The sequence below is a fragment of the Osmerus mordax genome, chromosome 4 (genome assembly GCF_038355195.1).
Source record: "Osmerus mordax isolate fOsmMor3 chromosome 4, fOsmMor3.pri, whole genome shotgun sequence".
NCBI lineage: Eukaryota > Metazoa > Chordata > Actinopteri > Osmeriformes > Osmeridae > Osmerus > Osmerus mordax.
Window position 1 is genome coordinate 5,419,235 of NC_090053.1, and position 27,084 is coordinate 5,446,318.

General features: G+C 48.1%; 1 protein-coding gene across 2 annotated transcripts; it reads right to left on the reverse strand.

Annotated features, from left to right (window-relative positions):
- Nucleotides 1-4,242: 4,242 nt before the first annotated feature.
- On the reverse strand, nt 4,243-26,453 carry LOC136942606 (filamin-C-like). Of its 2 annotated transcripts, XM_067235590.1 has the most exons (47): nt 25,762-26,453; nt 23,304-23,552; nt 21,618-21,715; nt 20,754-20,904; nt 20,456-20,574; nt 20,265-20,342; nt 19,989-20,151; nt 19,599-19,799; nt 19,320-19,442; nt 18,460-18,597; nt 18,236-18,362; nt 17,994-18,130; nt 17,676-17,869; nt 17,471-17,584; nt 17,239-17,382; nt 17,017-17,140; nt 16,696-16,856; nt 16,517-16,607; nt 16,216-16,385; nt 15,987-16,104; nt 15,563-15,825; nt 14,784-15,381; nt 14,431-14,604; nt 13,423-13,585; nt 12,843-13,171; nt 12,494-12,617; nt 12,240-12,396; nt 11,942-12,131; nt 11,679-11,702; nt 11,324-11,568; nt 11,119-11,218; nt 10,755-10,895; nt 10,481-10,609; nt 10,218-10,391; nt 9,780-9,944; nt 9,359-9,562; nt 8,883-9,035; nt 8,642-8,764; nt 8,242-8,484; nt 7,742-8,011; nt 7,433-7,570; nt 7,136-7,251; nt 6,427-6,559; nt 6,155-6,331; nt 5,727-5,945; nt 4,986-5,192; nt 4,243-4,899 (listed from the first exon to the last, which is right to left on the reverse strand). In XM_067235590.1, exons 1-47 carry the CDS (start codon nt 26,138-26,140, stop codon nt 4,712-4,714), a joined length of 8,226 nt encoding a protein of 2,741 aa, XP_067091691.1. In that variant the 5' UTR covers nt 26,141-26,453; the 3' UTR covers nt 4,243-4,711. The 2 variants fall into 2 exon arrangements, with proteins under 2 accessions (XP_067091691.1, XP_067091692.1); XM_067235591.1 differs by lacking the exon at nt 19,320-19,442.
- Between the last annotated feature and the right edge of the window lie 631 nt (nt 26,454-27,084).

Consider the following 27,084-nt stretch of genomic DNA (forward strand, 5'->3'; position numbering starts at 1 on the left):
ATAGAATTATGATGATATTTGTGGAAGCTTGGACACGATGAATAGCAATGTCTACATATTTCCATGAATTCCAGAAATGTCCTCATCCTGAGACACAAGTTGACCTGACATTTCTCAATTACTCTAGCTTTGCCTAGATACAGCCTGTCCATGAAGTAAGTTTTTTGTTAAAGATTAGCCTACTCTTTGCATTAAACACTTTTTAAGGAGTTTTGTGCTGTATAGATCTGCTACAATGTGTGCGCTGATTCAAACCAATAGCATAGACTTTAACAAATAACACCAGGTAATTTGAATTTCAAATCATTCTGGGTTTTGGCCCAGACTCGGCCCAGACATGCTTCGATGACCCAGGAAATTAATAGAGCTCTGTCCAATTTAACTATCGTTGGGAGAAGAAGTTCCGAGTATTTGAAAAACAATTACTCAAAGGAACAACTGTAAATGTGATTACTGACCAATGAACCAACAGCAGTATAATCCTCAGCAGGCTACATCAAAATCACCATCTTATATTATTTCCACAAGGCAGAAAACAAGTTGCCTCTGGACCCACATGACAACCCTGGATCATAGGTTGTGTACTGAACACAATATCAGTATTCACACATACAAACACGGAGGTTCTTGGAACGGATTCTGCCGGTTCTCTAGTTGCCAGTGACCTGGTCAAGCCTGTTCTCCTGGAACCCATCCATCACACTAGTGACACACACATCTGTAGCAGCAATCCAACCCACTCCATCACTGGACCTTGAATATCCTGCCACCAAGGAGAGGACAAACAAATCCTCTGATTTGCCTCTGATCTGCAGTCTGCTGCCGCCGTGGCGACGTGGGCCACAGTCCTGCAAACCAAGGACAAATACTCCATGGGGGGGGCGTCCATTAGCCCAGCACCATGGCCCAAACCGTGGTGGTAGGGAGGGAGGGAGAGGACAGACTGATACAGCCCAATTACAGACACAGACAGTGGGGTTCCATCTCCCACGTGCTCCTGCGCTGCTGGTTGAGCCAAAGGACATGCGATAGGGCGAGTCGCGCGATTGATATATTTCGCACATGCTGTTCACCACGCCTGAAGATATGAACATCTTTTACCTTAAAGAGGCCAGAATCGTTCTTTACTGGTGTGTGTCATTCTGTCGTGCGTGTATTTGTGGGTGTATGCAGACAGCAGTCTCATTGTGTTCTTTGGCATGCTCTGGTGTCAATAGCTTCATCCACAGGAACCCACCTTTCCCCGTACAGCTGTTGTGTTCAGCCTGCTTTTCCCGAGCATACATAGACTAGGAAAGGCTTCGCGCTTCACACATTTGCATGCCGCATGAACACGATCTGTGTGTTCAGTTCAGAATCCAGTGGGCCCATCTTCATTTGCATTGCTTTGCTGCTTCCCCTCAAAGGGGAAAGCATGTTCACCCAAAGTCTGACTTGTTTCCCAATCACGATTTGTGTACATACAGGTGTAGGGGGCGAAACACACACAAGGAAGCATACCAACTATCCCTCTGATATGAATTTTTCATTTGGGCTCTGAATAAAACAAAACGTGCTACAGTTTGTTGACTGATTGTGCACAGCGCAACAGCATACCTTTTGGCTGGCCCAGTGTGTCGGTCCGTTATAAGCAGGGGAAGGGGAGAGGAGGAAAGGGGCGATGGGATCAGTCTAGCCAGCATAATATAGCACTCAGAGATGGACCGGAGTTTCTATTCAATGTGGCTTTTCAAATTATTTCCCTTTTGTATAAAGCACACTTGAAAAATGAGCAGCAATGACGATCCCATTGCAAGACAGCGTGAAGCAAATCAAACAGTAGAGTCAGCTTCATGAATTAATTCCCTCGTGGATCGATCTGTTCACCCATCCGGTCATGCATCCATTCATTAATTGATTCATTCATTCATTCACGTTTGTGTGTTTGTTCATTTTGGCCGTCGAACCATAGCATGGCTGATGCATGAAGCCCCCGCCCCCTTCCCCTTTTCCAGCCTCATCCTGTCCTCCACCTCCCCTCCTCCTCCTGTCCTCCACCTCCCCTCCTCCTCCTGTCCTCCACCTTCCTTCCTCCTCTTCCTCCTCCTCCTTGACCTCTGGTGTCCTGGAGACCAGATGTAGGTCAAGGAGGAACAGCCATGATGGACCGTGTCAACCAAGGGTCAAAAACCTGGCCAGGGGAGGTGGGGAGAGGAGAGACCGTGGAAGAAATCCACAATATGATGCACTGACAGACAGAGGGAATCAGAAAAGGAGAGAGGGAGGTAAATACAGAGAAGAATTACATTTCCTCTGAGAGGAGGACTTTGGAGGGGGCATGTCATTACACAAATCCACAGTGAAAATAATCCAGATGTGTGTAGCATGTGTGAAAGAGAGGGAGACGAGTATTTTTCATCTCCCTAGAAGAGCCCAATGATATGATGCACTGACTCTGCACACACAGGGAGGGGGGATTAGAAAAGGAGAAATAGAGGGAGGACGACAAAAAGAGAAAGAATACGATTTTCTTGGAGAGGACGTCAGAGGGTTGGAGAGGGCATGTCGTTACAAAAATCCACAATTAAAACAATCCAGATATGTGTGTGTGTGTGTGTGTGTGTGCGAAAGAGAGGGAGCCAAGTATTTTTATCTCCCTAGCAACCCCACACCCCCGACTCCCCTTCAAGAACTGTATGAATAACCCACAACCCATTTCCCTCCAATAAAACATTCATAGCTGTTATTGAATAAAGAAGTCCAAGGTATATATGCTGCTACTGTATGGCAATCAGGATCACTCTCAGGACCCAGGAAAAAGAGCATTCAGTCATGGTTACATAATGTGTGTGTCTGTCTAGCTATCTGTCTGTCTGAATGTCTCTGTCTGGGAGACTGTCAGCTTGTTGATTTCTCCATCTCACTGTGTGCCTGATTGTCTGTCTGTCTGTCCATCTCTCTGCATGCCCAATGTTCTGTCTGTCTGTCTGTCCATCTCTCTGCATGCCCAATGTTCTGTCTGTCTGTCTGTCCATCTCTCTGCATGCCCAATGTTCTGTCTGTCTGTCTGTCTGTCTGTCTGTCTGTCTGCCTTTCTGTCTGTCTGTCTGTCTGTCTGTCTGTCTGTCTGTCTGTCTGCCTTTCTGTCTGTCTGTCTGTCTGTCTGTCTGTCTGTCTGTCTCTCTTTCTGTCTGTGTTCCATGAGTGGGCATCTTTCACAGGGCTTGTGACTCAGTTGGCAAGAGGGAAGGCAAACATGCTGTGGTGGACAGACGCCTCTGTCCCAGTCCGGGGGGAAAGGGACAGGCTGACGTGGGTGGGCCCAGTCTGGTCAGACTCAGTAGGCAGCACCAGCCCCTCAAGCCAGATGGTCGGAAGGTGCAAACCGTTCATTGTGTGCAGCTCGGTTCTGCCCGAACCTCAAGCACCCTGTCACAGAAGCAACCAGAGATAATTACCACCTAATTATGGACTCCTCTCTGTGAAGAATGGTGGTGGAGGCTGGCTGACTCACTGGGCAACCAGAGCTGCTGTCACTGAACCAGGCAGATACATTCAGTCCATGGAGAGATAGACTGAATGCATTCACACATTCACACGCACACACTTACACAAACACACACACTAAGCAGAGCACCATGGGTGAGTTTAATCAACCCTTGTCTGGTGGAGTTGTGCCTCTCACCAAACAGACACTGAACCTACACCCGCTTGTTGAACACAACACGCTCCGGCGGCTCTGAGCAGGTTTAATTATAAACACAATAGAAATAAACCTGTTTTGGTATTGCTTCTTTAGACCCCCTGCAATGAAATAGGCTGTAGTTAATCTTTACTAAGAGGAGAGGAAGCTTAGTTATGCCGTGTTATTCAGGGATAGGCAAGCAACAGAGTGCGTGAAGTAATACTTCCATCTTGTGGTTCTCTCATGTACTGGGGAGTCTAGAATGTTAGTATTACCGTAGTAACTACAGGTGTACTGGAACGAGTGGAACACCTTTCTTTTGAATGTGTTTTATATGTATAAATTGTTGACAGAAATACACTGTATATTGACCATAAGTACAGTAATCTGTTAATGATCCTGGGATTGAAAATCAAAATGTTGAACATCAAATTCATGCTTTGTGGCAGCAACAAAACATATTTTGGTTGTTTAAAACTGTGTGTCTTTGTCGTGATGTTGGCAACATTGACTCCATTCTGTAGGATAGGTTTATTATAAACCTATAATATTAAAAAACATCCACTCATTTTCTGGCAAGTTAGCAATCAAATCTTTATTAGGTCTGCAAAGACTTACCAAAAATTGGTTAATATAACAAAATTCATTCTCTGTTTTATTTTAGCATACAAAACCATATCATATCACACTTTAATACTGTTTAATTGCAAAGTCTCTTTTTTAACATTCACACATTAAGCCATTTATTGCTACACAACAGGGAGGGTCTTGGACCAATTCAAATACTTTGACCATGACTTGAAACACATTTTACCCCACACTATATCCTCGGACTTGCTCTGAACACTCAAACACAATTCTTTGGCACGAAAAGATAAGGAGTATTTGTGCATTTTTTTGTGCATGTTGGGGTCTACAGTCAAAGTCCACTTGGGAGTGCTGAGCAGCTGGAGCAGAGCGAGGGGGGGGGGGGCAGTTATATAGGTGTGTGTGTGTATTTGTGTGTGTGTGGGAGTTCGAGTGGTGGAGGCAAGCAGAGGGATCTGTTCAGGGCACAGCCACCTTGAAGGGGCTTCCGGGGACGTTGTCGTCACCCCACTTGATGATGACAGTGTAGCTGCCCTTGTCCTTGACGCTGTAGGTGACGTTGTACAACTTGTTGCCCATGTGTTTGACATAGACCTCCTCACAGGGGGCCCTTGGACCATGGACTCCCACCATCAGCATGTTGGTACCTGGAACAGGGTGAAGGGAGAGCCGGGGTCGGTCTATGGATATGCTTTACATATGTGCTGACTGTGTTTCCAGGCGTCCTTCTCACCTGCTTTGCTGCAATCGACATTGAAGTTGTTCTTCTGCCCTAGCAGAGCCTTTGTAAGCCCCGCCCCTCGGCACACAACCTTGCTGGCATCGGAGGTCAGCTTGGATGTGGCGCTGTACGCCCCGGCCACTTTGGAGGTCTTGGTGACGGTCTCCACAAGCACAGATGACGTCTCGTGAAGGCTGTGTCCGCCTGATAGACGAGTACCTGAGAGAGATAGAGTGAGAGGGAGAGAGTGAGAGAGAGAGTGAGAGAGAGAAAGAGAGAAAGAGAGAGAGAAACAGACAAAAACAGAGAAGACAGACATGTTATTAAAAGCGATGCAGTCACTACTCACTTTAGGCATTATATAAGCTGAGGCTCCTTGGTGCTGGCACACATACTAGACCAGAACACCATGGACGCCATCTAGGGCTCTTTGGAGACACTTCTTTTAAGCACTACTAAGAGCCAAGCTCGTAGGCTCTGTTCCTCATCTATCTCAATCACACAATTCAAAATGCATGTCAGGAAAGGCATGGCCTGTTCTACAGTGTAACTTCTTATGGTAAGAAGATGGGAATTGCCTTCAGCAGAGAACAGCAGTCAATGCCTATGACGGCTTATGCAACATTTTCCTGTTACAGACAATATTACATAAGCTCTAGCGATGTTGCTGTTTTAGTCACTCATCTCAGAATTGATCTCTCAGCAGAGCTTGTTTTGTAACACATCCTTTTTATGTTGATCAACCCAACGTACCTGTTACTTTAGCCTTGAACGGGCTGCCCACTATGTGCTGTGGCCCTCCGTATTTGATGGTGATTAGATAGTTGCCGGGCGCCATGGGCGTGTAAGTGATCTTATAGCCCTCAGGACACTCCTGGCAGTCCATCTTCACCTTGGAGGGCCCGTCGATGTTGACGGACAGAGCGCCCGAGCCCGCATTACAAGTGTTGACCACAAACTCAGAGGGCGCACCTGGAGTGAAAAAGCGAGACGGAAAGACAAACCGGACGGTAAAGGGACAACTGTACAGTCACCTGGATCATGTGTGCATGTGATGCAGCAAGCATTATAGTCTGGCACACACCGTGAGGGAATGTCACTCAAGAAAGGTCCCAGCAGAATGCCCGAATGTGTTTTCTTTTAAACAGAGAGAGTGAGACAAGAATAACGTCACCATGTACCTGTGGATCCTCCCTCCAAGCCGGGACCGAAAGCCGTCACCATGCCGGGGTCCCCAGCCTGTCCTGGGGCCCCCACACGCACGTTGAATGGGCTGCCAGGGATGTGGCAACCGTTGAACTTGACATCGATGGAGTGGACGCCATTCTCCCGTGGAATGAAGCGGATCGCATTCTTGTCTGGGGATAAATAGGTTGGTATGGACACCAGTTATGATATTTAGCTCTGTTTCAAAAGATGGGATGAAGATGTGTGTGTGTGAGAGGGGGCATACCGCTATCCAGCTCAGTCACGTAGCACTCCTCAGCGGAGCCAGAGGGGGTGAGGACCTTGGCGTCAACCACGCCCCTCGCCCCGTTACGCTGCACGGCAAAGGAGGCCTCCTGGTTCACCTTCAGATCCTTCTCCTGTGAGAGGAAGATACGGAAGGGTCAAGACCCAGGAAAGTGCGTGTCTGTGTTTGACCGTAGCTCCATCTACCACCAAGACATAAAGGGTCAACACAAGGTGGGTGACTCTGGAGTATGAAAATAGACGAGAGGAGGGAGGGAGACATATTTTAAACATAGTTCTTGGACAGAGAGAAAAGGTCAAAGTGACCTGGTCATGGTGTGTATTATCTATTCCGGACACTGTCCTGCAGACTGTCCTGCCAGGGAATACCTCAGCTATTCAATGAGCGTCACACAGACATTAGCGATTAGCATACAACAGCTAGCTAGCTACAGTAATTGATAGCTTAGCCTTAGATGAGGCCTTATACCAGAGAAGGAACAGTTAATCCTCATCACTCTCCATAACACAACATATTTACACAACCCTGGTTACGGCTCGACAACACAGCAGAATCAAGTTACACCCAGTCAAATCATAAGACAGTGCACTCACCACCAAGAATACTGTTACATTGTACACCCGCATCTCAGGTCATTCTAAGTTTGGCAATAACGTCTGCATGTACGTTTGCTTGTGTGCTTTCCTACCTGCAAGCTTGTCACTGTGAGTCTGCTTGCATCGTCTGACAACGTGGCGATGGGTACGATGAAGGGGCTGTCTGGGATGTGCTCATTGTTGAACTTGATCGACACCTCATAGTCACCTGGATAAACACACACCGTGTCACTCTGGAGGTTCAAAACAGCCTTCTTGGATATTAAACAAAATTTGACAACAAATATAGTCAAGCTACACACTGTCACTCGAAATACAACTTGTATGCCGATACGAGAATTCCTGTTGTTTTGTGATTTTGTGTAGTTTGAGTTCTACAAGTGTCTCACCTGGTTCCTGCACTATGTAAGACACTCCGCAGGATCCATCCTTCCTGTCCTCGAAGGAGATCTCAGCCTTGCTGGGCCCCTCCACAGCGATGGACAGCCCCCCGGCCCCAGCCTCTCTGGTCCAGATGCTGAACTCAGCTACGGAAAAAAGACACATGGATTAGAGACTAAAATAAAAGAAGGTATCGTCCAAACGCCTTTTGCACAGCTCAGCAGCTTTCTATCATTCAGCATGTGTCAACATGTATGAGCCGTTGACGGCAAGTTCAGACGGATATGAAAGAGACTGTGAGAAAGGTGTCAACATACTAGGTGCTCCCGCCACGCCTCTCTCCAGGCCGGTGCCTCCGGCGCGGACCCTGTGAGACCCTCCCTCGCCGAGGGGCCCCACAGTAAACTGGAAGGGGCTCCCAGGGACGTGCTGGCCGCTGTACTTGACGTTGACGGTGTGGGGGCCCATCTCCTGAGGGATGAAACGCACGCTGTAGGTGCTGTCCCCCCCGTCCATGATGTCAGCATCCACCGTCTTGCCACCGGGGCTGGTCACCTGGGCTGTCATAGCCTGAGTGCCGCTCTCAACTGTGAGGGGGGCGATGGAGGGGGAGCAGAGGAGGAATGGGTTGTGAGGAGGTGAAGTTTTTGTGTGTAGGATACACTTCAACTCTTAAGCAAGTGTCTCAAAGTGTAACATTTGGAAAGTCTTGTTTTGGGCAAGGTGAAAGTACGTTTTGTGTTTATCGTGAAGTGAATGTAAACGACAAAGTGTGTGTGGGGGGATGGGGGCAGGCGGGGCAGGGGGTCGTCCTTACCCTCTTTCTTTTGAGGTATTCCACCAAAGCTGCTGATACTCTCTCTGTTGAGGAATTCTCCAAACACGTCCCTGAAGGGGCTCCCTCCCACCTGGGTGCTCTCCTCCACACGCACCTCCCTCTTGGTCTCTCCGCCGCGCATCTTGCTGATCTCCGTGCGCTCCGTGCGCGTGTACGTGTGGCTGCTGCGTGTGAAGGTGCGAGTCAGCCGTTCCTGGGCCGACACCATCTGGAACCAGTTTCCTGTGTGGGGCACCAAAGTAGCTTTAGAAGATGTGGTTCAGTCGCCATTGGGTGTGAGAATCGATGGACTTTTATTATCTCTGGAGGCAAAAGCAGTGGTGGTTGGACCACCTTGACCTTTGTTTGTGACAGTGCTTGACCGCACTGCGGTGCTGACCTGGGATTTTGAGGTTGAGGCCACAGGCGCTGCCCACAGAGGCGATAGAAGAGGCCTGTCGTTTCCTGGTGATGCTCTCCTTCATTCTTCCTTCTCCTGTCACTTTCACTGCGAAAGGACTTCCTGAGGGTGGTATGGGTGCAGTAACCAATCAGGGAAAAACCCCGACATTTTTTCATTCCTTCTGTTGAAAGTTGTTCAGTATGTTATGTAATATGAAGAGTTGCATTGAGATTCTGACCAGGGATATGCCTGTCGGCAAACTTGATGTTGATGGTATAGTTTCCAGGTTCAGTAGGACAGTAGGTCACCCTGCATGTCCCATCCTCCATATCCTCGCAGTTGATGTCAACTTTACTCAGACCCTCAACCGACAATCCTAAGCCTCCATAGCCTGGGGGAGAGAAAGACAGAGGAAAAAATAAGAGAGATAACGTTAGATGCAGACAATGAGGTTTAAAGGACCAGGTAATTGGTTGATGGAAACTGACAATGTCTCCGCATTCAACTCTGGCTCTGGAACTGCTGCTAACGTTTTACTGGTATTTTTGCTCTTCTTCCCTTTATTTGTGACTCTTTTAAACAACTGAATCAGTTAATATGCCTTCTATGAAGCTGTTGCTTGCCATGTCCTAAGAGTTTCCTTGTTCAGAATGAACCTATGTTATACAGATTCTAAACAATGTCGAGGCCTTGGAAGAAGCTCCAGGTGTTTACCTGCATTTCTTGTGTCCACAAAGAATTCAGCCAGTTCGAAGGTGTGGGCTTCCACCAGCCCTTTTCCAAAGGCCTTGACCCTGCTGGCCTCCCCGATCTCTGATTGGCCAACAATGATCTTGAAGGGGCTGTTGGTCACATGCTTGCCATTCTTCCTCACGCTCACCTCATGCTCACCGACCTCCTTAGGAGTAAAGGAGATACCTGTGGAGGGGAACAGAGGGAGCGAAACAAAAGCAGGAAATTACTTTCAAGAAAAAGTGTTGGTAAGTGAATCTTCTATATCGTTCATCAAGTTTGTGCCATAAAATAATACCACAAAAGAAAAAATGGTGGTGTTATTTAAAGGGTCTAATATTAGGATGGCAAAAATCTTTCAGCTGTGGGCTATGCTTGTCCCTCAGCAGGGCTGGTGTCTTACCAATGTGTCTGTTGGGCAATCTCTTGAGCAGGCAGGGCTCCTCGTTACCCGAGGGAGCTCTGATGCTGGCTGTCAGAGAGCTCAGGTCAGACTCTGTAATCTTCAGCGACACGTCCGCTGCCGAGCCGACGTTGAGCTGAGACGTCCTCGTGATGGAGTCATCGCCTGAGGGCGAGAGAGACGGATGTGAGAGAGCACAGGGGAGAGAGAGAGAGACAGAGAGACAGAGAGAGAGAGAGAAAGAGAAAGAGACAGAGAGAGAGAGAGAGAGAGAGAGAGAGAGAGAGAGAGAGAGAGAGAGAGAAGACAGCAGAGAAGGAAATCAATCATCCCCTATATATTGGCTTGACATTAAATAATTCTAAATTAACAGTCCAGTATCCGAGAGTAGGAACACTGCAATACTGCTAAAAAAAGTATGGGAGCTGTTCAAATCACCAGTGATCTTGGCGGTGAAGGGGCTGCCTGGGATGTGTTTGTTATCGAACTTGACGATGACGTTGTAGTCTCCAGGAGCAGTTGGCAGATAGGACACAGTGCACGTGCCGTCTTTGTTGTCCTTACAGGTGATCTCAGCCTTGGAGGGACCCTCGACTGCCAGGGACAGACCACCTAGAGGGCCAGGGTTGTTTGTTTGTTTGAATATTAAAAGAGTAGAGTGAGGCTCTGAGGTTCTTTTATAATAATAGTTCCTTGGTTACCTTCTCCGGCGTTCCTGGTGATGACAGTAAAGGTGGCCTGCTTGTTGACCGTGCCATGGCACAACCCTGGGCCGTAGGCGGTCACAAGACCAGTGTTCATGGTATCTACGTAGAACTGGAGAGGGCTTCCTGTATGGGGATAAGTTAAATAAAAAGACTATTGAGTTTTCCATTTTGTCAAATATCATGGCTTTGACTCACTGAACACCAGGAGCCTTCACATTGCTTAGGAAGTGGGGCAGTGGAAAGATTTACAGAAATAAGTTTTCCATACCTGGGATGTGATTGCCTTCATATTTAATGTCCATCTCATGCAGGCCCTTCTCTGTGGGCATGAACTTGACAGCGATGGTTCCATCCTTGTTGTCGGTGATGTGGGGGCGGGCTACCTTCCCTGAGGGCATCCGCACTTCACCTGCAATCCATAACCGCAGCGTGTGACTGGGACTGTCAATCAACGTGTTTGTGTGGTCGTGTGTGAGCATGTGTGTGTCAGCATGTGTGTGTGCTTGTGTGTCTGTACTTTTGTTGGCTTGTGTGCGTGTATGCATTTACGTTTCCCTGTGCTTTTGTGCTTGTGTTTGATTATGTGTTTGTGTGCTGATGCATGCCTATGTGTGTGTTTGTGTGTGTCCTACCTGTGATCTCTCCCTGCTGCACAGTGAAGGGAATAACCAGGTTAAGAGGTCGGAACATGGGATCCATGCTGTCTCTGGGGGCAACAGGCTCTTTGGTGGCCTACAGGAAGGGAGAGGAAAATACTATCAGTATATTGACATATATAGTATGCAAGTGGCTTCACTGTGCATTAGTACATCAAACAGCAGTGACCCCAGTTCTCACCACAACATGGAAGGGGCTCTTGGGAATGTGCTGTCCCCCAAAGCGAATGGTGATGACGTATTTCCCCGGTTCAGGAGCCGTGTAGTAGATGTCAAAGGTTCCATCAGGATTCTCCACCACATCCATGTCCATCTCCGCCCCCTCCGGGGTCATGACCTTACAGGTCACCTTGCCCTTTCCGGCAGCCTTTGCATCCACAGTGATGACAGTGTCCTCTGAAGTCTGAATGTTTGGTCCAAGCCCTGCTGCTTGGACAATGAAGGGTAGCGAGAGAAGCTTAGAGAAGTCTTATCATGGTAGTATTTTAATTCTAGTTTTAAACTAGACAATTAAAAGCAAATCCAAAGTTACTCACCCACTCCATGTCCTCCAATGGAAACTGCAAAGAAAAACCACAAACATCAGTACCCTCTTGAAAAAAATCCCTTTTAAATGACATTGCTGTAAGCAGTGTCCAAAGATAAGGGCGGGAAGGCAGGTGGGGGGGTTGATTCATATTAAGGGAGCCCCCTAAGGAAAGAAAAATTTGAACTCGGGGGGGGGGGGGGGGGGGGGGGGGGGGGGGGGGGTCCCATGCTTATATAAATGATCCGGCAGAGTGAGAAGCAGATTGTATACCTGTGAGCAGACACTTGCTGGCATCGCCGGTGGGCAGGGACTGGATGCTGTAGGGAGAGTAAGGGATCTCATCTCCTCCGTACTTGATAGTGATGGTGTAGGGGCCCGTGGAGTCCGGCACGTAAGACACAGTGTAGGTGCCATCTCTGTTGTCCTGGATGGTGGCCTTCTTGGGCTTGCCCTCTGGGTCCTAGAGAGAGAAAGATCCACATGTGGACACGAGTAAGCTATATAGGTCAATAGCTTGGATGGCTAAAGTACTATCGTGACACTGAGTTTGATTGAAAGCCCAACACACCAGGATCTGCACAGTGAGTAGTCCCTCCCCAGCGTCGCGGGCATCAATGGTGAACTCAACAGGCAGACTGGCAAGTACTCCTGAGGTGTCCAGACCAGGGCCGCTGGCTCGCACCTTACTGGCATCATGCCCTGGCAGAGACCTAACCTTGAAAGGACTGCGGAAAGAAAAAAACATGAAGTATTGAACATTAGAACAGACAAACAGAAAAGTGGTGGTGGTTGTTGTGGGTTGGAGAGGGTTTGGTATCTGACCTGTGGGGGACCTCTTGCTGTGCGTATTTGACAGACACGGTGTAGGGGCCGTCCTGGGCCGGGGTGTAGTGGACTGTGTGTGTTCCGTCCCCGTTGTTCTTGACACCAACTGGCTCAGCGGAACCTGTGGAACACCAAGAACATTCTGATAAGTCTCTGTGTATTTGTGGGATGTACGTATGCAGTACTGAAGGGAATAGGGAGTTTCCCCAGCTAGCATTTTACGGGGACACAGTATCCCAACTCCTCATCCACCTCAAATGTATTTAAGTTCACTAATTACAGTACTTAGTAAGTACATTCTGTATTAGTGTGTGTGTGTGTGTGAGAGTGAAGACCTCAGACTCACCCGAGGGCCCGTAGAGCTGCACCTCCAGCGAGGCCTTCCCTGCTAGGGCGCTGTCTACTGTGAAGGTCTGAGGGACATGGGCTCTCACCCCGGTCCCCAACCCGGGTCCTGAACACTTCACCTTGCTGGGGTCCACCACGTCATTCACAGGCACACGGAAGGGGCTGCCCGGGATAGGGTGTCCTCCGAAGTTAATGTTGACGTCATAGTCGCCGGGGGTGAAGGGGACGTATTCCACACTGCAGCTGCCGTCTTTGTTGTCCTTACAGGACATCTTGGCCTCGGAGGCCCCCTCGATAGTCAGACCCAGACCTCCAGTACCAGCACCCCTGCACACACACAGTCACACGCTTCAATCCCCCCATTCCTTTTAATGACCTACATACTTCACGCTAAACAGGAAGGTCTTGTACCTCTTTACTGAGAGGATTACCAGAAAAATATATTTAGCCTTGGCTTCGCTGCAATTTCAAGGTTTATTACGTTTCCTTGCCCTTGATTTAATATGAATTTTATGGGTCAGATAAACCAGGCCGCTTTAATTGAATTTGGTCTGTGGTTATGGACAGTGTGTTCTAACCTGGTCTCCACAGTGAAGCAGTTGGATTTGTTGACGAGTCCGCCCTCCAGGCCGGGTCCGTAGGCCCGTACACGAGTGGGGTCACACCCTTCTACCACTGAGACCCTGAAGGGACTCTTGGGGACAGCCACATCGTCATACAGGACCTCGATCAGATGCATACCTGGACCGCACAGAACCAGCATACACCTCACAAAACTCTTCGAGCAATATACTTTTGCAACATACGGTTTTGTGTTACTTTATCAAGGCACAAGCCATGCTCCCTTTCAGTTTGTTTATCTAGACTCGAGGTTTTGACGGGCCCTGTGGCGTTTGTCGCGTGCATACCGACAGGCGCGCACATCTGTCTGTCATTTGTTATTCTGTTACAACCCTCTCCTGACTGAGCTATGTGTCTCCTTCCTCATGCAGCTCCCAGCTCCAGAAGTGTAATATTAGAACATGCGTGATGTTGGAGAGAGCATGGCTCTGATCTCACAGCTTTGTGCTGGGGGGGGGGGGGGTTCTATTAATACTAATGGTTACCCCCCCCCCCCCCCTTCGTACTCCTTTATGGGAGCACACATACCTGCCTGTTTAAGAGATGCTGTTCCAGAGCACTATCTATTTATAAAAGGCCCTCTCTGCCTCCCTGCTCTAAGCCCTTGGATTGCTGCAACACAGCATCATTCTGTATTTATATGCCTCCCTCTGTCTCGAACGTTCTCGTTATCGCTCTCTCTACGGCTCTCTCACACTCGGTCTAGCTTCCCCAAATGAATTGGCTCTCGGGCCACCTGTTGGTTATGTCTCTCTGTCTGTCAGCCTTAAACCGTCTTTCTAAAGATCTGTGACTATTTTCATTATTTTGCCATGCACTGTATAATTTCACAAATATATATGTAATCAAGGGATTCCTCTCACAACTATAAGACTTCTACAAACGACTACCTTCTGCTGCTGCAAACTTGCTGAGATAAGAAAAGTCTGCCTGATTAAGTTTCTGTTCCCTTTATTTGATCCTACCGTCCTCAAAGGCGGTGTATTCCACCCGGTAGGTTCCGTCTCCCTTGTCTGTGATATGGGCGTCCGTGTTGGTGCCCGAGGGGTTGATGATGCGGGCCTTGACTTGGTGGCCCCCGGTCTTGCTCAGGGTGCGAGTGTCCACGATGAAGTGGGTGGTGACTTCTCTGAGGACTCCTGGACACACAGAATACAACAACAAGAAAATACATGATCAAACACTCTAGTTATGTTATAAGAATTGGCAACAATTTGGTTTGAGCAATAGCCTCTGAATTAGCTGCTATTTTTTATATGGTTATATCGTTTCTATGGTCATTTACTTTGACATATATACATATATATGTGGTTCGTACCTTTGGGCTCCACTCCTGGACCATAGACCTGCACTCCACTGGTGTCTACTGCTGGTTCCACGTGGATGACAGAAGGGAACTTGGGGATCATGTGGCCGCCGTACTTGATGGTGATGGTGTGTGTGCCGTGGAAGGCAGGGCTGTAGGTGACGGAGAAGTGTCCCTCTGAGGTCTTCTGGATGCGGACCTCCACCTGAGCCCCAGACTCAGACACCACCTCAATAGTGAGCTCAGCCTCTCCGGCACTGGTGCAGTCCACCGTGAAGGTAGCGGGTTCCCCAGCCTTGGCCTTCTCCAGCCCTGGCCCGCTGGCCGTCACCTTGCTGGGGTCGAAAGCTGGACGCACTGCCGCCTTGAAGGGAGACCCTGGAATGTGCTGCTCTCCGTACAGGATGTTGATGGCATACTCGCCCGCCTCGGTGGGCAGGTAGACCACAGAGCATGTGCCGTCTCCATTGTCCTGGCACTCGATTTTGGCCTCGCACGGACCCTCCACAGTAAGGCCAAGCCCGCCTGCGCCGGCTCCTTTGGTGTCGATGGCGAAGGGTGCCGGTTTACCCACAATGCCACCCTGCAGGCCTGGACCATAGGCACGAACCTGAGAGAAGCAATTAAGTCAATAAGTGTGCTTTTTTACTGTCCTTTGAAGAATTGGAATGTGATTTTGTTTCACTGAAGATCTTTTGCATCTGGAAGGAGCAAATAATATGACCCAGTTTTCCTTTCCTGTCATGACCTTCAGAATACTGATGGAGCGTGGATGATGAATGGATGATTACCTTTGATGGGTCAGCTGGCATGACGCCTTCCAACCCGAAGGGGCTTCCCAAGACAGGGTTGCTGTCATAGCTGACATCCACCTTGTAGGGCCCCTCCTCCGGGGGGATGTATTTAACGCCGTGAATGCCATTGGCCTTGTCCGATTCCAGCTTGCAGGGGATTGGTCGGCCAGAGGGGGAGGTCATCATCACGCCCACGTTGCCCAGTCCACCAGCCCCCTGGGTGTTGACAGTGAACTCCTGATCTTTTCCAACTTCCACCTCTGTTAAACGCATAGTATTTCTGTCAACTTTCACCAACTTTCCTTCACATCAGATATTTAATACTACATGATAAATAATAAACAGTTCAATGTGATTGTTTTTAGCAGTTTCTAGACTCCTTTGTTTTCTAGTTTCAAGTTTATTCTCCTTGAGAGCTTACTGGTGTCTAGTCCTTCCACTTTGACCTTCCCCAGGTCCAAAGGAGGGGCCACAGTGATGTTGAAAGGGCTCTTGGGAATGGGATCTCCTCCGTGAGTGACTGAGATGCTCATGTTACCCTGAGAGAAGGAAGGAAGACGAGACCTTTTTGTAAAAAAAAAAGGGAGATACAGTATTGTAATGGATACCAAGCTTCCAGAAAGGTCTGGCAGAGGTAGCGAGAGCCTCACCTGCTGCAGAGCGGTGTACTTGACAGTGTAGGAGTAATCGTGGTTGTCTATGATCTCAAAGTCTCGGACTGCCTCTCCCTGGGCCGCGGCAGTGAAGTGCACCTCCGGCTTGGCCTTGCCCGCTCCCTTGGCGTAGATGGTGAAGTGGGTGGGGGTGCCCACCTCCACACCTGTGAAACACAACCAGAGCGAACTGTTGTTGCTTCCTCTCTTACATTTCTTTTCTATTTCATGCAATAAAAAATATATATATTTAAAGGTTGAAAAAATGTGTGTGAAGCATTGTTGTTTGAGCCCTCACCTGTCTTGTTGAGTCCAGGGCCCTCAGCCCTCACCTTGCCTGCATCATGAGAAGGATCCACCTTCACCTTGAATGGACTGATTGGAATTTCCTACAAAATCACACACAATTGGTCGTTTAGGACTACAGAACATCTCTTTCCATCTCTAAGGAATGTGGGCAATGGAGTCCGACAGTACCTGTTCAGCAAACAGCACCATGATGGTATAGCGGCCAGCTCCGGGGGGAGTGTACTTGACCGTGAATGTGTCATTGTCATTCTTGATGATGTCAAAGTCAATGTCCGCCTCAGAAGGACCCACTACGCCAGGGGCACATTTAATGCCAATACTGATGTCACCTAGAAACAGATGTCACAGGGTACATTGGTAAATGTACTTTTCTAGGATATTGGATTCCTGATTGTGTATATAACTCAGCCAGCTATAGCTTGCATACACCCTTCACTATTCTACTCTTTCTGTCCTACTTTCCCCCCACAGACACTCTCACACACTTACCTTGCCCGGCCTCGCTGCAGTCCACAGTGAAGTAGGTGGGCTCGTTGGCCTTCAATCCAGTCTTCTCCACTCCAGGCCCATAGACCTTAACCTTGTCTGGGTAGCAGCCCTCACCCACAAGCACCTACAGGGACACATTCAGAGCTTGAGACAACTCTACAACTAAATCCTAGTTGTAATGCCGTGTGTGTGAGTTTGCGAGAGAACGACTATGAGTCTTACTCTGAAGGGGCTTTTGGGCACGTTAACCTCTCCCCAGGTGATAATGATGGTGTGTTTCATAGGCTTGGTGGGAATGTACACACACAGGAAAATGCCATTGCCCTTGTCTGTGATCTTAATGTCAATGAAACAGCCCTCTGCATCCTGGATGAACACAAAATCATGTCAACACTAACCACCTCTATCAATTAAATGACAAGCATTATGTAAGACATATTTTCTCTCTCAGTACCTGGGCATAGATCTTGAGTTGGCCTTTCCCAGCTTGACTAGCATCGATGGTGAACTCAGTTGGTTTGTTCACAATGACTCCAGTAGGCTCCAGCCCTGGACCAAAGGCCTTCACCTGCCACAGGAATAAACAAGTACATTTGAATGTTTTGGTATGTTTAATATGTGTGAAATAACCCTCTGTAAAGGACCCGTATAGCGCGTACCTTCTCAGGGAAGACGTCATTGGCTGCGGGGAGGATGTGGGCCATGAAGGGGCTGTCCTTAATATCCTCGTCGTCACAGACGACGTGAACCGCGTAGTCGCCAGCCTCCGTGGGCCAATAGCGCACATCGCAGGAGCCGTCGCCCTTGTCGTCACACTCGATCTTAGCCTGGGATGGGCCTTCGATGGAAAAGCCTGGAAAGAGGTGGACAACGGGAATCATTTTTTACCTCTGCTCGACCACGCACAGCGGACATGCTAACAGTATCGGTTATGCTAATGTTATGTAACCGGCAATGTCCTTATTCTTCTCACGTACCCAGAGTTCCCACTTCGGTGCCGATGGCCTCCACCACAAAGTCAGCTGACTTCCCCACCATGCCTGTGACCAGGCCTGGACCCCACGCTCGCACCTTCTGCGGCCCGGCTTCCTTGCTCACCTCCACCTCAAAGGGGCTGCAACACAAACACACACACACAGGTCATTCATTCTCAGCTACTGGTTATATAGTGTACTGTACGTTCCATTGTAGAGGCGGCTGAGGAGGAGTGGGGTCTCACCTGCGTGGGATAGGCTGTCCTCCCCAGGTGATGCTGACGGTGTATTTGCCAGGCTGTATGGGGAAGTAGTCGCACTCAAACACCCCGTCTCCAGCATCACGTACTTTCACTGGCTCCTCTGCCCCACCTAGGAGCACACAGCAGCGCCAGGGGTCAATATGCTCTGTGTCTTTTAGATGATTCAATGGAAAAGAGAAATAGAGGGAGGGGGGGGGGGAACTTACTTGGGCCCTTTACTGAGACCTTGAGCTCTCCACTGCCGGCTCCCTTGGTGAGAACCTTGAAGTCAGCCACCTCCTTCACCCTTACGCCCTTAGGCTGCAGGCCTCGCCCTGTGGCCCTGCAGGCGTTGGCATTGATGGCTGGAGAGGGAGAGGGGGTCGAACCAAGGATTAACTTTGGCTGAAACATTGGGTGACAAGCTAGCAGTGTTAGTAGCGGAGACATGATGCTCTATTTGCCATTCTATGGACTTGTGAAGAAAATTTAACACCAAACAACAACCAAAATGGAACCTGAATTACACAGACAAAAGAAAAATCTGAAGCTAAATGCAATATACACTCTGAAAGAAGCATGTATAAGGCAAAATAAGAAAAAGCTGCATTTAGGCGCTATCTGACAACATTTCAGACAGAAACGTTGACTGCAGGCACAAATTGGACTGTTGAACATAGACTGAACTGTCTGCAAAATCATTTTCATGCCCATTTTCTCACAAAAATGTGCAGCAAATGCAAAATTCCACAGAGAAACCAATCACATTTTAAAAATAAACACATTCCCAATGTAATCTTTAAAAACACGCAACAACCCCCATGGCTGGAAACAAATTGAAACCAAATGGGGCTTATCTATATCCATTCTGGCATTCATATTGATATTATTTTGGGCATATCTTGACCCCATAAAGCTGCAAGCCGTAGGGCGGCCAAGCACAGAACATATTGGAGCACCCAGAGAACGCAGCTGCCCCAATCACAGGAAGCAAGAACATCTGCTGGGCGGGACATAAAAGGGGGTGTGGCCTGGCGAGCATGTCAGCGCAACAGGGCTCAGGCTCCACCCAGCGGTCCATACTAACTTGGCCGGCCAGCTTTGGGGGGAACCGCCCCCTTCCTGCCCTTCTCTCCTGTGGGTGGGCGCACCAAGTTTGAGCCTATCTGAACTGGGAGTGCGGTGGTGGTGGGAGGAGCAGTGGGCGGAGCTAGGAATGACAGACAGGAAGGGTTTTAAGTATATGACTGGAACCTGTTGATGGGCCCCGGGGGAAAGTGAAGAAGGATGACTGTGGACTGAGAGGAATAGATCACAAAGTAATTGTCACCATGTCAACAGCAGTGATTTGTAACAGCTAGCTCACCCTCGTCTATGTGGACTTTGAACGGGCTCTTGGGGATCTCCTGGCCTGCAAATAGGACATGGATGGTGTGGGGCCCCTCTAGCATGGGCCGATAGGTGCAACGGAAAATGCTGTCCCCCTTGTCCTCCAGAATGAGTTCCACTGTGTCTTTCTTGCCCTCAGGGTCCACGATGATCACACTGACATCACCATTGCCAGCACCTGGTCAGAAACAGGAAATAGAATGGAATGTTGTTGCTTCACGATTCTATTACACAAGGAACCATGCACAGTGTTTTTGGTTTATTTAGGTAAATCCTTGGTATTTCTACATCAGTCTTTTATCTGATAGCGGATACAATTAAGGACTGTTGCTGTGCACCTTGTGATGTGACTTTCTCCCATGGTTACCTGCAGTATAGATGTCAAAGTAGGTGGGCTTGTTGGCCACGTTGCCGGTGGGCTCGAGACCCGGGCCCCTGGCCTGCACCTTATTGGAGTCACCCATGGCCTTGGCCACATTCACCTTGTAGGGACTCTTGTCTATATCTTGTCCGGCAAAGAGCACCTTCACCTGGGAGGGTAGATTAAAAAGTATTGGTGATCATTTCAGTCTAAAGCCACTTGTGTCATTGTTTTTTAATCATTGTAGAGACACATAAACATAAGTTGTGTTGTTGTATTTACCATGTGGACGCCCTCCACTTTGGGAACATAGGTGACAGTGTAGGTTCTGTTTTTGTCTTTGTTGAACACAACTTTAGCCTGGGAGGACACAGAAAACACGATGAATAACAGCATGTCTTAGTTCTTAGACGATCTGTGGCAGTTGCTAGGCGCCAGCAGGTGTTGTGACAGTGCTGTATGTGTTCTCCAACCTCCTCCTTGTGTCCCTCAGGATCCTCCACGTACACCAGGACTTCAGCCTGGCCTGCCTCCAGTGTCTCCACCGTGAACACAGCAGGCTTCAACACCATGTTCCCATGAGGCTCAATACCTGAGAAAACATTTCAGTCTCGGCACGTCGACAGTGTGTTTTAAAGTTGTAAACGTGCACTATAAATATGATAAATACTTTTAGAAAAAACAATAAAAAGACAATTGTGCATGTCAAATATGGTCCTTCATTCAAAAGTCTCCAGTGTCTCTGGTCATCTGTGGCTTCCTAGCACCCACCTGGTCCATAGGCCTTGGCCTTGTCAGGGAACAGCTGCTTGGCCTTGATGGGAGCACCAGGCTTGAGCTTAGCCTTGGGGAACTGGGACAAGTAGGTCATCACTGAGTGTTCATCCACGTCTGGGTCCACTATCTCCTCAGGGGCAATCACCTAGGGAACCAGAAGATCCATTAACCATCATTTTTGTATAATATTTAGGAGGAAAGAATGAGTGAGTGACAAAAACAGATATGAAATTCGTCTGTTTAAGAACATAAACAAGCTTTTTCCTCTATCCTTCCAGAGCTTCAACTCTGTCTTTCAACACATCCATGTTTGTTTGTCTATACCACAGTGGTGTAACGCTCTTGTCCTCCCAGGCTAAATTTAACCTCAGGACAGCAGGGTTAAGGACTGTGCCCTCAATAAGCCAGCCAGAGGATTTAGCCATGAGCCAAAACTCTCCCACACCTCCTTAACAGCCCACACAGACCTCACTCCTCAGAACCATGGGAAGTCATGACACACACACACCCACACCCCATGTCTTTATGGAGGCTATATCTATACAGACTGTCTACATGAAGCAAGTAAAAAGCCATTGAAATAGCAAAGAGTTTGGAGATTGAAGAATAAGTTTTAGATGCTATTGAGGTAATACACAATGCCATTTGCAGCATCAGTTATGTAAACACAGGCAACTTAACAACTCTGTGTCTCAATTCAGCTGTGAAAACGTGCTTAGATGTCACACCTATATCTTCTTTAATGTTGCAGCAATGTAAAACAGTAAAAGCCTGCTCAATACAGTGTCTGCCTGTCTGCCTGCTTGCCTGCATGTCTGTCTATGTCTATCTATCCGTCCATCTGTCCATTTGTCTTACCTGAGGTACGCCCAGCCAGTCATCAGCTTGCTGCATGGCCTCTCTGGCATTCTCCACAGGCTGGTTAGGGTCCCACTCAGCCCAGTCTGGACAAAGACCTGTAGGAAGGGAATGAGAAGTGAGACACGACAACAATTTGAGAATGTAATTGGAGTAATGACAGAAATGACATCCATTCTCACCGATAACATGACTCCAAAAACACAGTGTTCTACCACTTGACCTGGCAGTCTATTCAGCCTTTCACAGGTGTCTAATAGAACACCTTTGCCTACAACCTTGATTAAAAAAAAACAATATTCGCCCACAGAGCTCTGCTCTAGCGTCTCGAGCTAGTCCTCGAGGCACAAGCTCTTTCTTCAGCAACTCTTAGAGCAGCACACGCTCTGTCACTTTCACCCATGGACACTGTTACAAGAGCGGAAGCTAAGCTGCGCGGGCTTAAGCTGTAATTGGATTAGCGTCAGAGACGTAGTGAGTTCACTGTCTCCAAGAGCCTGGACTTCCCAGGAGACTGTGCCCTCGTTAATGCTGACGTGGAATTTTAAGGGTAAGAGCTGTATTCATCCAACGCATACCATTATCTGTTGGATAGTGTGGTGATTCATAATGGATTCATGATCTAATTGTATTCCCAATTTCAACGTGATTTAAAAGTCAGTTGTTGGGTGGGGTAACGTTGGGACGTTTGCAAGAAACTTTTCTCACCTAACAGCGATGGTTTCAAAGGTAAAGCTTCGAAAAAGCCTGCTTAAACCAACTCTGACCCGATGAAAAACAGCAGTTAGATGTTTACAAGCAGAAGTCCAATTGATCACTTTCCTTCCCTTAATGGCATGAGCTCTTAGCGAGAGACGGGGGAGAGGAACAGGGCCTTGTATGGACAGATCAGTAGCAGTGTGTTTGAAAGCTGCTTCACATCACACACGGTTCTCGCATAAACACAGTCAGCCACGTTGTCCGGCACTGTAACCTTTTGTCTCAGAAAGACACATCTCAGAGGAGACTGCCTCGAATCTAGATCATATCACCACTCTGGTCAAACTGGGAGTGTTATAAGCCAACGAATCCCTATGAAGCTGCAATCCAATGCGTGTGTCCCCTCTGCCTGCTTTTTGAGGGCCTGCCAAACATCCCCCCTAGACAGATGAAGAGGAATTGTGCCCAAATTTGGGGTGTTGTGTGGCAAGGCTATAAACACTAGAGCTAGCTTGGGCCTCTGGGCCAGAGAGAGAGAGAGATAAAGCTTCAGTCAGCATCAGACAGCTGGCAGGGACCTCCTATGCAGGCCTCAGGCCCACTGACCCTCTGGGGAGAGTGAGATTACACGTCCACCTGTGTCTTATTGTGTGCCCATGTGCTTGCATGTATGTATGTCCCTGTGTGTGCATTAATGAGTGTAGATATCAACTCCTACTTAATCGTGTGGAGAGATGGAGGAATGAGTGGAGGGATTCTTAGAACAAGTCTGTGAGGGAGACAATGAGCAGATCATTGCCTTAGATGACTCGTGCCTGACCCTGACTCACAAGTTATATTAGAAAGGGTACGACCTCACCATGGCACAAGGGGACATCCCATTACCTCAGTCAAATGATCAAAAAGCTGACCACTAATCAGCGCTTTTCCCCTCAGAGGAAACTAAAAGACTATTATCCACTCAGCAGATCCAAACACAGCTCTTACCAGGGGCGCAGTTATCCACCAGGGCTCCCAGGGCCTTGCCATCCCTCCAGTCACGGTGGAAGTTGTGGATGGGCAGCTGGGGCACCTTGTTCTGGATCCAGCCCAGCAGACGCTGCTTGGGGGTCAGCTTCTTGGCCTCCTCGTCGTCCTCGTCCTCCCACATGGGCATGGAGATGGAGTAGTGGAGGATCAGGGTCCAGATGAGGCCCAGGATCAGCTTCAGGTTCCCGTCCACGATGGCTTTGCTGTCTGTGGAGAGGTGAAGGAAGAGTCCGAGAGATGGAGGAGGGTCATTTACAGTTCATGGAAGTCAATCAACTCAAGGGGCAGGGCAGGTGTAGGACTTTTTCACGAATGAGCACCATTTGTGAGCACCCCACCAACACCCCCCCACATCCACAGGTGTCAGGGTGGACATCCTTGACATTCCACAGTCCTAATAGGAAGCGGGACAGCAACAGCTGAGGACATGTGGAAGGGTGATCCTTCCTGGAGTAAACAGCACTTGGGTTTGAAATGGTGACTATTAGAACTGTTACTAAGATCAATCAAACAAGCTAGGGCAGTTAAGTAGCCCTGGTTGAGTTATGGGAAGGACTGAGGTAGGTCTATCATTAAAGTATGCATTGCTTATTTTTTTACATCCCCCCCCCTCCCATACTAAGTTGTGTGATCCTACTATACATACTATTCAATTTACACATCAGGATACAATTACTATACTGTAGCCATATGAGTTGTTTAATCTATTTTCTCTCTCATGTATGGTGACCTTCAGCATTGGACAGTGTTTGATGAGGGCAGTTTGACTGGCGTGGGCAGCTGGTATGATATGGCATGGAGTGGTTCTGAACCTGCCATGGCAGCCCTTGAGCACAGACAGTCATGTGGACTCCCCAAAGAGAACAAGCATGTATCTGGTTACACACCGACATGTGTGACTGTGGAGACCCCCAAAGCTTCATAGAATGAAGTCATGCTGCCAACAGTCGACTAAGGGAAACGGTTTGTGCTAACCAAGGCAGTGGTGCAGCTATGTTTGAAGCGAGGTGTTGGAAGATGAAAGTCAGAGCTCCTGTTATCATGTCCTCTTTCTGTCAAACCTGTCTGGTGCTGTGTGCGTCCACAATGTCGCAAATAGAGAAAGAAGCACACACACACCACACACACACTTGTTCTTGTAAGGAGGGGTCTGTGAATTTTGACCTACGACCTCTGTGCAGCCACACTCAACGAGTTGCCGGGACATTCCTGGTGGATGGTCGCCCTCAGAGAGAATCCCCCCCTGTCGTCATCAGACACATGCGCCTCTCTCCCCTGGGGGGGGGGGGGGGGGGGGAGGGGGAGGGGGGGTTCTGTCTTTCACAGCCCCACGCTCAAAGCGTCAGTCCCACCAAGAATTTCACCCGACTGTGTGGGAGAGCCATCAGTCACCAGGCCAGAAGGCGACACTGTCAGAGTTTTAATAAGCTCTCTCCAGTCTTAAATACATATCTGGAAGAAAATCCTTGCTACTCAACTCAATTACAGATAAAACAAAATACGTTCAAATGTCAACCTAGGTATGTACCCTCCCTTTTATAAGTGACCCTTGGATAGATCAATAGACCTTCATCTGTGATGCAGAACCATTTCTAACCAGTACAAGGTAAATGGGGGGCAGAGATACTGGCTGTCAACAAACAGTAGAAGCTTGGCCTTGCCACTTCTGACCCTCTCAGCAAGTGTGATTATGAGGTGTGGAGAGGTGTGTGTGCGTCTGTGTGTGTGTGTGTTCACCATCACACATAATTCTGTGTGTGACATTCTCATTAGCACAACCCTACAGAATTTCCAAGCCCTGGCTTGTCACTGTTGTCATTTGAGTAAAATACGGCAGATTGATTGGAGCCCAACGTGGCCTTGGTCCTGACATGGGCTGGTGATCTCAGTGCTATCTCTGCTGTATGAGTTTCCAGAGTGATGGTTCCGGCCCATTGTGGCTTCCTCAGCCATTGTGAAAGATGAGTGGCTGAGTGAGTGCTGACAGTCAAGTAGACATAACTACTCTAATATTACAGTGGTGGGGATATCTAGTCTCAACATCCAGCAAACCCGCTGCAACATGTGGTTTTTGATGCTGAGTGTCAGGTACCCCCATCCAGCCAGCACAAAGCTTTTATGAAACAGCTGTCAACCAATCATTAAAGTATTCATGTAGTCACTCTTGATGAATACTTCATTTTATGTTACTTGTGTTTATAAAATAGAACATAAAATATATGATGGTCCATGTAAAGTAGTAACTTATTTTATCTGGTTCTTTTTTATATATATTCATTCCAGTTATCTCCATCTTCCATCTCATCCTACAGTAAGATGGCCAAGGCCATGATCTCTCATGCTTGGCTTTCTCTGCTCTCTTTTCATTAACCCCAAGAGGAACAACAACTGCAACATTTCATCAGAGTTTACTTACCAATTGAGACTAGTTTGATATGTTCTCTGTCCAGAAATTCCAGCGCCACAGACACATTTTCCAATTTCATCTGTCTGAAGTTGGGTCTGATATGGTGCTTTCTGTACATCTTCTTTTGGCTCAAAACCTCAAGGAGCCCAATGAGCTTGAGCCCGTCACCTAGATCCTTTTGGAGGTCGTTGACACCCTTGTTGATGCACTTTAAGTGTTCGTTGCACCACCTGGTGAAGGTGTTCTGTTGGATCTTCTTCCATGGCGCGTCCTCGGCGAGGTCCTTCTCCGTGGCTGGCATCTCGTCCTCTTCTTCTTCCCCGATGTCAGTGCCCTGGTGGTACTGTGGTGGATGCTGGTCGTCGTAGTATGTGTTATTGCTCGTCATGGTTGCGTTTTCCCTGTCTCTTTTTATACCGCAGTAAGACCTATGTGTGAAATTATGTGTCGGCAGCGCAGTAAAGTTTAACAGATCAATGTCAAGCGCGTGCTCGCTGCGAAAAGTTCAGGTTAAAAGAAGTTAAAAAAAAAAAGTCAAGAGACTTTTCGGATGCACTTGTGAAGAAACCGCTTCTGTCAAGACAATGATGAATGAAATTGTCCGGTTTACTGTTCGCAAGGCAGCTAGGTTCTTGTTTTAATTGACAATGACTTGACAAATGTAGTCGCTGCTTCTTAATAGAAGGCTCAGAAAAGGAAGTCCTTTTTGCCAAACGGAGCGTGTCAGGTAAGCAGAGTAGTTTTACGCACTCTTCGGTTGAGCTGAATACGAGAGCTTGTTCAACTTGAATGGTGTGAGGGGCAAGAGTGGGGTTTATAAAAGACCATTGGCCGCGTCACACCCGTCATATTACCAGGTCATAAATACAATCATAGACGATTTTCTAATCCATGGGGATAACTGAGAGGGTCGGGATTGGTCTAGCAAGATGATGGGACAACGATTGGACAGACCCCAAGTGGCGCAACAGTTGTGACAGAGCGCTGTATTTTTAGTCGCTCCAATTTGGGTGGTAGGGGGGGTCTCTGCTCGTTCGTTTAAGTGTGTCATGTTTATAGCTCGTAAGTGGTTGAAGAATTGAGCTAAGAAAAGAAAATGACCAAGGTATTATAACAAACATTCTACATTAGCTTATGTGGGTTCAAACTTAAAATTTAAGGCCATGGGTCTATGATTTTGACTCACAATTAAATGCTATTTAGAATGTAATTTAGGTTTAGGCCTACCGGTTGGTAGATGGAAAGAGACTGCATACAACATGATGTAATTTTGGTTGTTGATCCCATCAAGCAATGGCATTACGTAGGGTTACAAAATATCTGCCACTTTTG

Excerpts from the sequence above, each read along its gene's own strand:
- LOC136942606 (XM_067235590.1), bottom strand. The coding sequence starts at position 26,140 with ATGACGAGCAATAACACATACTACGACGACCAGCATCCACCACAGTAC. Across the intron at positions 15,382-15,562 it reads TGCCAGCTGACCCATCAAAG|GTTCGTGCCTATGGTCCAGG; the intron begins GTAATCATCCAT and ends TGCTTCTCTCAG. Across the intron at positions 8,485-8,641 it reads CCTCAACCTCAAAATCCCAG|GAAACTGGTTCCAGATGGTG; the intron begins GTCAGCACCGCA and ends TGCCCCACACAG.